The sequence below is a fragment of the Vicia villosa genome, linkage group LG1, assembly GCF_029867415.1.
Source record: "Vicia villosa cultivar HV-30 ecotype Madison, WI linkage group LG1, Vvil1.0, whole genome shotgun sequence".
Classification (NCBI taxonomy): Eukaryota; Viridiplantae; Streptophyta; class Magnoliopsida; order Fabales; family Fabaceae; genus Vicia; species Vicia villosa.
Window position 1 is genome coordinate 238,599,705 of NC_081180.1, and position 10,791 is coordinate 238,610,495.

General features: G+C 37.7%; 1 protein-coding gene and 1 non-coding gene across 2 annotated transcripts; both read left to right on the forward strand.

Moving 5' to 3' along the window:
- The first annotated feature begins 701 nt into the window (after nucleotides 1–701).
- LOC131597199 (uncharacterized) lies at nucleotides 702–1,412 on the forward strand. The gene has a single exon (XM_058869912.1). It carries the CDS (start codon nucleotides 702–704, stop codon nucleotides 1,410–1,412), a length of 711 nt encoding a protein of 236 aa, XP_058725895.1.
- Nucleotides 1,413–10,349: 8,937 nt separating this feature from the next.
- LOC131645399 (small nucleolar RNA R71) lies at nucleotides 10,350–10,456 on the forward strand. Its single transcript, XR_009297024.1, has one exon. It is a non-coding gene; the product is annotated as a small nucleolar RNA R71 (small nucleolar RNA).
- Nucleotides 10,457–10,791: the final 335 nt, after the last annotated feature.

Here is a 10,791-nt window from a genome sequence, read left to right on the forward strand (position 1 = left end):
AGTCAAAATAGTGGACGTGGACCCCATAGTTGACACGGAAATGACAAACTTAGATAACTTTTTAGAAGTCCCAATCTTTTACACAATATTAGAGGAGGTGGGCCACAATGTCACCCACGTGGGCCAAGAAGAGAGGGACGTTAAGAATTCTAAGGAGGAAGGTTCTGCATGCATTTTCGGGCAGAGCCAAATATCCAAAAACAGCACAAAAATCACAAAAAAATTTGCAGTGCCAATTAAGAAAGTGGTCAAAATTAAAAATAAGAAGGAAGGGAGTATCAAAGGAAAACAAAATTTATATTTTGATGATCATTGTCAAAGGGTGAAAAATTCAAAAAAAGCTTGGAAAAAGATAAGAGAGGTGTTGGACCTAGGGGACCAAGCAGAAGATTTCATTTACCTTGTAGAGATTCGCCTCCAAGATGGGAAGGAATCAATCCTGAAGGGAGCTTCTCCACATTCCAAACAGAACAAGCTTCTCCACATTCCTCAATCTCTAATGCTGATATCACAAACTGTAATAAGAGACTAACTAATGGAGTGCTGAACAAGGCGGCGGAGGGGCTGTGGAATTCAATGGTAAAGTTGAGCATCAAGAACATTTTTGACAAATTTTATCCTATATCAAAACTGAAGGAAATGGAATCTAGGGAACACAGAGGGAAGTTGGTGACGAAGGGGATCAATAATCATGCACCCCCATGATTATTTTTTCCTTAAACTTGAGAGGAGGAGGTAGCCGGGCCAAGAGGAAGAGAGTCGGTTACCACATTCCAAAAGGGGATGTTGATATTTGCTTTATTCAAGAAACAAAGTTAAGTGGCATAGATTTAAATGTAGTCAAGGATATGTGGGGAGATGTTCAAGTTGAGTGGTCGCATTTGGATGCCAACGGGGCGTCGGGAGGCATTCTTACGATGTGGAAAAGGGACTTCTTCACTCTAAACATCAATTTTAGAGGTGAGGGTTTCTTGGGTCTTTGTGCAGAGAAGGAAGGTAAACTTATTTACTTTTTGAATGTCTACGCTTCTTGTGACTTAGTCACGCGAAAAAGGACTTGGAATAAGGTACGTGAGTTCAAAAACATCAACTTTAAAGGATCTTGGTGTATTGGAGGAGATTTCAATTCTATCTCCTCTTCTGAAGAAAGAATTGGGACATTAACTCGAAGTTATAGGAGTGATATAATGATTTTTAATGAGTTCATAGAGGAAATGGAGTTGGTGGATCTACCTACTATAGGAGGCAAGTTTACTTGGATAAAAAGTAATGGCAAGGCTATGAGTAGGCTAGATAGATTTCTTCTATCGGAAAGTTTTGTTGAAGATTGTAAGGTGGATGGTCAACATATTGGTGAGAGGGATGTGTCCGACCATGCTCCAATTTGGTTGAAAGACAATAGAAAGGATTAGGGCCCTAAACCCTTTAAGTACAACAATATGTGGTTCAAGCATGAGGAATTTGATAATTTTGTGAAGGAGGAGTGGAAAAAGATTGAATTCAAAGGGAAAGGTGACTATTGCTTGGTTGAAAAGTTGAAAGTTATCAAAAACTGGATCTCTTGGTGGAAAAAAAGGTCTATGGGTGGATAGATCTCAAAATTGACAAAGATGGAAAAGAGATGCACTCTTTAGATAATGTGCTTGTTCATTTTGCAGGTAACGTTCCGGAAGAAGTGGTCTTGGAAAGAATAAAAGTGGCGGAGGATTTTTGGGATAACATTAACAAGAGATAATGTCTTCTAAGATTAAAGTCGAGACAACTTTGGCTTTCCGAAGGCGATGACAACACTCACTACTTTCACAATTCTCTAAAAGAAAGAAGAAGAAGGAATTCTATTTGCTCCATTGACACATCGGCGGGAAGAATGGAAGGGGTTGACGAAATTAAAGAGTTCACTTTCAAGCATTTCGAGAACTTCTTTAAAGAAGTCCACTTTAGGCCGGAGCCTATCGAGATCAAAATGAACTCTCTATCAATTGAAGAATCATTGAACCTTGAGAAACCTTTCTCCGAAGATGAAGTGAAGGAAGTTATATGGTCGTGTGATGGTAACAAAAGCCCGGGGCCGGACGGATTCTCTTTGGAGTTTTACAAAAGGTATTGGCTCCTCCTTAAAGAAGATTTGATGAAGTTTTGCAATGACTTCTATCACAAAGGTACTCTTGTAAAATCCATTACTTCTTCTTTTCTCGCTCTTATCCCTAAAAATAAGAATTCGCAAGACTTGTTAGAATATCGTCCCATTTGTTTAGTGGGGAGTATTTATAAGATTATTGCAAAGATGTTAGAGGAAAGAATGAGAGGAGTAGTGGATAAGTTGGTCTCTTCCAATCAAACCGCTTTTATTCCGGGTAGAAGCATGATGGATGGGGTCTTAATGGTTAACGAGATTCTTGATTGGGCAAAAAGGAAGAAGAATGGGTGCTTATTACTCAAATTAGATTTTGAAAAGGCGTATGAATCGATTTCATAGAATTACCTTAGGTGGATTTTGGTGAAAATGGGATTTGGCAAAAGATGGATGAAATGGATTGAGTCTTGCATTTTTACTAGTTACATGTCCGTGTTGGTCAACGGTAGCGCAACGAAATACTTCAAGGTTCAAAGAGGATTACGCCAAGGTGAACCCATATCTCCATTCTTATCCGTTCTTTCTATGGAAGGATTAACCGCTTTAACTAAGAAATCGGAGGAGGTGGGAGACTTTAAACCGTTCAAGTATGGAGAAAACGAATTTGTGGACATTCTTCAATTTGCGGATGATACCATCATTATAGGAGAACCCACTTATGATAATCTTTGGAGCTTGAAAGTGTTGTTGAGAGGTTTTGAGTTTGTCTCCGGATTGAAAATCAACTTCTATAAAAGCAATCTTTTTGGAACTCACATAGGAGAGTGGTTTTTCAAATCGCCCACAACTTTCCTCGCTTGCAAAAAAGGATCCTTTCCGTTTAAATTTCTTGGTATTTGGGTGGGTGAAGGAGCTAATAAGAAAAGGGTGTGGAAGGATGTGGTTGACAACATAAAATCAAGATTATCAAAGTGGAAGGGTAGAAACATATCCATTGGTGGAAGGGTGACTCTTATTGGATCCGTTCTTAATGCTATTCCTATTTTTACTCTATCTTTCTATAAAGCTCCGAGTAAAATTATTCATGAAATAAAAGGCCTTCTTAGCAACTTTTTGTGGTGTGGGAATGTGAAAACAAGATGCATTCATTATGTAAAGTGGGAGAATGTTTGCAAGACAAAAGGGAAAGGAGGGTTAGGTATAAGAGATGTGGGATAAATGAACAAATCTCTTCTTCTTAAATGGAAGTGGAGCATTTTGAAGGAAGACAAGGCAATATGGAGTAGATTTTTACTTTTGAGATACCATAACCCGAAACTTAAAGTGTTAGCTTCTTGCAAGGACTCTTTAAACCGGGATGACTCTAGATGGTGGAGAGATATAATTCTTAACGATTTCAAAGAGGATGAATAGGTTGATGGTTTTACCGATTGGGTAAAATATGAGTTCAAGATAGGTAACAACATTCTTTTTTGGCATAGTTGTTAGTTGGGTGACCAAACACTTCGAGCTTCTTTTCCGTATTTGTTTGATCGGACAAACAATAAATTATGTGCGGTGGGTGACCTTATCAATTGGAACAACGGTGACATTTCTTGGAACTTGGAAGCTATTTTTGTTATTGATCTTTTGATTCCTCCGATTCTGAACAATTCTACCTTTAATATTCTTGGTATGGGCTCGGTTTTTGATAATGAATTGAGGGATTTAAAGGCGCTTCTAGATAGAGTCGTGTCGGAAAATTCGGCAACAGATGAATTCCAATGGAAACTAACCTCTACCGGAACTTTCTCGGTGTCTAGTGTATCGCATTTGGTGTCTAATGCAAAGAATCTAGCTTGGCCAATTCCCACCATCAAGTTATTGGATGTTATTTGGAAGACAATCATCCCGGAAAAGATCAAGATCTTTTCTTGGAGATTTTTCATCAATAGACTACCGCTAAAAGTTCTCCTAGCCAATAGAGGTGTGTCTAATTTTACTTCCATTGATTGTTCTTTTTGCTCTAATCATCCGGAATCTTTGGAGCACTTTTTCTATCAATGCCACGTTTCAAATGTGGTATGGAATATAATTTTTATTTGGTTGGGTAATGAAGTTGATCTTTCTCTTGAAGAGTTCAAGAGCTTTGGGTGTATCCAAGACAAGGTGAAAAATACCAACATTAAAGCTAAACTAAACACAATTTGGATGGCTTCAATATGGTGCATTTGGACTATGAGAAATACCATCATTTTTGATAACGCCCTTTTTAGCTTTGATGAGGTGATATCTAATATATTGTATTATATTCTTGATGATGGGTTTGTAATAGGGAATCATCGCGTAGGATTAATTTTTATGATTTGTATAAATTACCATTACTTTGTACCAACACTTTCTAGTGTGTTCTTGATGGTATAATTTTTATTCCATTGCTTATTTAAAAAAAAGACAATTATGAATAAACCGTATAATAGAAGTTGCAGCAGACTTGAAATGAGATTGTATAATATAAAAATATGAAATGTGACAAAATGAAATTTCACGCGTTTCAAACTTAAAGTATTAGTATTGCCAATGTCAGCATGTATGAGTAACTCTAATCAACTATATAATTGCACACATACCCTTAATTACACAAAAAATATAAATTTTATTGTGAGAATGGCATATAAAGTGTTTCAAAGATAAAGTAATATTGGAAATACTATTATGTGTATAGTTTAAAAGAACTATATATTTAAACTATACATTTTTTATCAGAAAAAAAAGAACTATATAATTTGAGAACCTGACTGTTAAGTTGAGTTGAGTGTATGTATGTAACAGTGGAAATGTGACATATTAAACAATGATGAAAAATTGTTGTATTTTGTATAGACATAAAATTGCAATAATCTTTTGGTTGTGCGAGGATGAGACCAGAATCCTAATGCATTCTTTGATTTGTTTTTTTTTTTAATAAGCAATTGATTGGAAAAATCGCACTAGAGTACAACCCTTACAAAAACACAAGGCATTAGAGATAGTCCAAAACTTTAGCAAAAATTAAAACGCAGTAACCTCAAAATTTAAGCTACTTTAAATCTTTCTCTAAATAAGACTACTAAGATGGGTAAATAGTATGACAACATATTGATTTTGTGAAAATTTCAAATGACTTTTCTCCATAATAGCTACAACGCGACAAACAACCGCAAAAGCAACTAACACATTCAAAAGCAACTAACACAATCAAAACATTGCAACCACAGTTGTGTCTACGACAGCATCCGCAAATTAAAAACATTGCTGAGACCTTTTGTTAGCAGAAGTTGATGTCAAAGAAGCTTTTAGAATTCTGAGACTCTGCAGTATATAATCAATCCTAACATTGTAATAATGAATGCAAAATGAAGAACAATTTTAGTGTATTACACAGTGAAATAGCATTGAAGGTTGACAACGGAGTCACAGAAAATGGGTGTTAATGGTGGTTAATGATGGAAGATAATGGTTTTGAAAGGGAAAATGGAAAAAGGGGTTGTTTTTCGCAACTAGCCGTTGCTGACCGTTGGAGGTCCGCGGGCGCGGTCTTTGGAAATTTCAGCTGGGCCGATTTTGCTTCTTTAGATGGGCCTCAATGCTTTTTGCCACAATTTTACTACTTGGGGTGTGTACCTAGTATTTTGATGTAGAATTTTGTTTTTGTTATATATATATATATATATATATATATATATATATATATATATATATATATATATATATATATATATATATATATATATATATATATTATGTGTTCATTATGTCTTTCTTTTTACTTTCTAACTTTTTATTTTCTAATATTTTCTTCTTATATATATATATATATATATATATATATATATATATATATATATTGTTAAGAGTTAATAATAAATGGGAAGAAAATATAAAATAGGCAGGAAAATAGAAATGAGTCTGGAAAATAAAAATCAACAGCATATTAGTAGTAGTAATGGAGAAGGTCTCTCGATCGATGGGAGTCCAAATCACCAACCGGGTGGATGCTCGGAACCTCGTATATTAGCAAGCTGACGTCAAAGGTCAGCAATCTCATGAGTCAAATCATCAATCTCACCAGCATAAGTGGCACCATCTAACTCAACCTGTAAAGTCAGGTCGCTTACCTCCTGACAGAGTGTAGCCATCTCTGCTCGCATAGATTCCATTTGTGATCAAATATCCGGTTCCTGTAAAGCAAAGTTATTAGTATAAACGGTAGTATGCTCATCCTCTGGTCCAGGGGTGTACTCAGGAACTGGGTCCTTTGTAACTGGATCCTCTGCCTCAGGGGTATACTCAGGTACTGACGGATCGATTGGCACCACAAAAGTCTCGCCCCAACCCTCCAAAGAATAATTCCAATTTTCTCGGTTGGAGACGCAGGTCATCTGTGGATCAGGTAGAGTAAAATAATAGACAGCCTGATCGTCGATGAGAAGTCTGTACTGATACGGATGGAATGAAGCTTGTCTCATAAGTCCACGGTCCAAGTAGAAATCTATATCTTCGAGTACTACCACAGTATGGGGTTAACTGAAATAACTTATTGTCTAGACCCAAAGCGGATGCGATCTGTGACACATTCCCACCTGCATGCAAATATCCCTCAGTGGATCTCGGAGCCATATCGAGGCTCTCTATCAGGAAAACCCCACTCGCGATGGGACGTGATTGTTTAGTGCAATACAAAAATAAAATCTCCTCAGCAGTCACGAGATGATCATAGTAGCTCCTCCCAAAAAAGGTGTGGCATAGAATCATCTTAAAATATCTAAAGGCAGGATTGTGGATCCTCTTGGATAACTGCTCAGACGGGTCAAGACTACCTCCGTCAGTGATAGCTTTCCAGAACCTGTCAATGTCACTGCTCATGAAATAACCCAGTGGGAGCTCAGGGATGGCGTTAGGTGTAGTCTGGAATCCTAGCAGATCCCCAAACTCCTTCAAGGCGAGGGTGTACTCCATGCCGAACATGCGGAAATTGATGCGTCCACGGTCATCCCCACTACCTACATAGGGCTCATAATCTAGTGAACTGAGGAACTCCAAGGTAAGGTTCCTGTAGGTCACATGAATGTCCTCAGCGTACTCGTCCCAGCCGATCTGATGGCATAGATATCGGACACTCGCCTTAATTCCTATTGCCTCCATGCAGGCCTGATCTGGATATCTGGTCGGTAGCATGAGTTGAGCAGACAGTGCAGCAAAACGGGCTCTTTGAGTATCATCTCTGAAAGTCACAGTCAATCCATCGATGAAATCCATCCTGAAAAAGGTAACAAAAGTTATATGGTCATGAAAAACATAAATACGAAGATTAGTCCAAATAACAAACTATATTATATAAATTAAAAACTAAAAATTAAATAATAAAAGAAAAAGAAAAGAAATAAATCATAGGTTGCCTCCTATGCACCGCTTGTTTAACGTCGTTAGCTTGACGATAAGATCTCACTTTTCTACGTTGGTATTGGCGAGTCTATCAAGGTTTGACTAGAGCAGTCAATGGACAAGTCACCTCCTTTATATAACTTCAATCTCTGTCCATTCACAGCGAAAGGAGCGCATGAATTATTCTTGATTTCCACTGCTCCAGTCCTCAAAACTTTTGATACTTCGAATGGGCCTGTCCATCTTGAAGTAGCTTATCAGGAAAAGGGGGTAATCTGGAATTAAACAGAAGAATAGGGTCTCCTATGTTGAAATATTTCTTAGTGATTTTCTTATCATGCCACATCATTGTTCTTTCTTTATATATGTTGGCATTCTCATATGCATTCAGGTAGAGTTCCTCTAACTTATGTATGTCCAAAATACGTTTTTCTCCAGCTTTCAGGTAGTCTAAGTTTAAGGTTTTTATAGCCCAATAGTCTTTATGTTCTAATTCAAAAGGTAGGTGGCAGGACTTTCCATCGACCAATTGGTAGGGGGTAGTTCCAATAGGGGTTTTATAGGTTGTTTTATAAGCCCATAGTGCATCCTTTAGCTTTTCAGACCAATCTTTTCTGGATATTGAAACGGTTTTCTCTAGGATTTGCTTGATTTCCCTATTTGATACCTCTACTTGGCCACTGGTTTGTGGGTGATATGGTGTTACCCACTCACTATCCAAGATCTGATATATAATACCAGCTTCTAGTAACTTTAGAACTACTTTCTTGACTACATCGCTCATTATAGGGTTTATCCTTCTTTAGTGTTCTCTTGAGGGTTTTGAATATGCTTCTAACGTAATCTGATGCATGCATACGGATGGGCTTATTCCTTTCAAATCAGAGATTTTGTACCCTAAGGCTGAGGGATATATTCGAAAGATATCTAAGAGCTGATTTGTTTCATTTTGGTTTAGAGTGTCATTGATTATAACAGGTCGATTCATCTCTTCATCCAAAAACTCATATCTTAGATTTTTGGGTAGTTCTTTAAGTTCTACAGATGGATTTTTAGGACACGGCATATGATTGGGGGTAAGGGCTAAACATTCATAGAGGTTGTCATCAATTTAGGATTCCATTCTCTTAAATCCATCATCCTCCAAAATGGGGGTCTAAGGTAATTTAATTATAGATTCGTCTCGCTCAAGTTCATTTATGCATTCGTTAATGATATCGATTGCATTACATGCATCTCCAATCACCGGTGCCATAAAGAACTTGGAAAGAATGGATTCTATATTTTCATCTCCTACATCAAAAGTTAGTTTTCCTTTTTTAACATCTATTATGGCTCCGGTTGTCGGCAAGAATGGTATTCCTAGGAGAATCAGAATTTCTTCATCTTCCTTAATATCCATTACTAAGAAATCGGTTGGGATATACAACTGACCTATCTTGACTGGTATGTCTTCCAATATTTCCATAGGGTATTTGACAAATCTATCAGCTAATTGTAAGGACATTTTAGTCGGCTGAAGTTCTCCTAAGTTTAACCTCTTGCCAACTGCCAAAGGCATTAAACTTACGCTCGCTCCTAGGTCTAAGAAAGCTTTATTGATCATATGATTTCCTAGGATGCAAGGAAAGGAAAAGCTTCCAGGGTCCTTTTCTTTCTTTGCAAGTTTATTTTTAGAAATGAAATTGCATTCTAAAGGTTTCGGATCACCGAGTCTGCGTTTGTTGGACAAAATGTATTTTAAGAATTTAGCATATGATGGTATTTGGGTGATTGCTTATGTAAAAGGGATTTCTACGTGAAGTTTTTCTAGCACCTTGATGAATTTTTGGTATTGACTTTCTATTTTGGGTTGCTTAAGTCTCTGCGGATATGAAACTGGTGGCTTATATGGTGGAGGTGGTGAATAATCTTTATCTTTTGTTTCTACTCCTTGGTTTGGTTGTTTTACAGATTCCTCTGATTTCTCTACTTGGTCCGTGGGTACGACATTTTCCTCATGTTTTTCGGGTGCGCTCAAGGTTGAGTTTTTAGGTCCATCGTAAGTGGTTCCGCTTCTTAAGGTAATGGCGTTTGCTTGCCCTTTAGGATTGGGTTGAGTTTGTCCAGGGAATTATCCTCCAAATGTAGTTTGTGTGGCTTGTGTTTGAGCTACTTGCGAGATCTGAGTTTCAAGCATCTTATTATGGGTTATCATCTGGTCAAACTTGGTTCCTAGTTTTGCTATTAGGTCATTCGTATGAATGTTTTGGTTGTGGAACTATTTATTTTGCTGATTTTGGGCCATAATGAAATTTTCTACCGTCTCCCTAAGATTGGGTTTCGGTGGTATAACCTGCATAGGTTGGTTTTGTCTTTGAGTTTGGAAACCTTGCGGTCTCGAAAATCCAGGATTTTTTATTGGGTTATTGTTTTTATAGGAAAAATTCGGGTGGTTCCTCCATCCAGGATTATAAGTATTAGAGAAAGGGTTCTTTTGGGTGTAGTTAACTTGTTCTGAGCTAGGCTCAAACAATAGGTTACAATCAGAGGTTTGATGTCCTTGGGTTCCACATAGTTAGCATTCCGTTTAGACTGCAACTACTGTGGCAGGGTTTTGAGACATATTTTCTACTCTTAAGGCTAGGGCGTCCATTTTGGTTTACATTTTTTCTATGCAACTTATCTCATGTATTCCTCCTTGGGTCTCCTTCTTCTTTACCGTTGCTCGTTCTGCTCCCCATTGGTAATGATTTTGGGCCATATATTCGATTAAGGCACAAGCTCAGGGTAAGGTTTTTTCATCAATGCACCACCAGCGGCAGTGTCGATAGACATTTTGGTATTATAATGGAGTCCATTATAGAAGGTGTTTATGATCAACCATTGATCTAGGCCATGGTGTGGTCAAGATCTCAAAAGGTCTTTATATCTCTTCCAGGCTTCAAAAAGTGATTCACCTTGGTTTTGAGTGAACCTAGTGATCAGGTTTCTAAGGACAGCGGTCTTGCTTGGGGGAAAATACCTAGCAAGGAATACTCTCCTAAGGTCTTCCCAAGTTGTTATTGAGTTGGCGGGAAGAGAGTCTAACCAGTCGTGTGCCTTACCTCTAAGGGAAAAAGGGAATAGTCTCAACCGAATTGCTTCGGGTGAAGCACCATTTTCCTTAAGGGTGTCAGCCAACTGGATAAACACTTTTAGGTGTTGATTCGGGTTCTCAGTAGCGAGGCCAGCGAATTGGTTTTGTTGTACTAATTGTAATAGTGAGGGCTTTAGTTCGAAATTATTAGTTGTTATAGCAGGGCTTACTATACTAGAACTAGGCTCCTCATTAG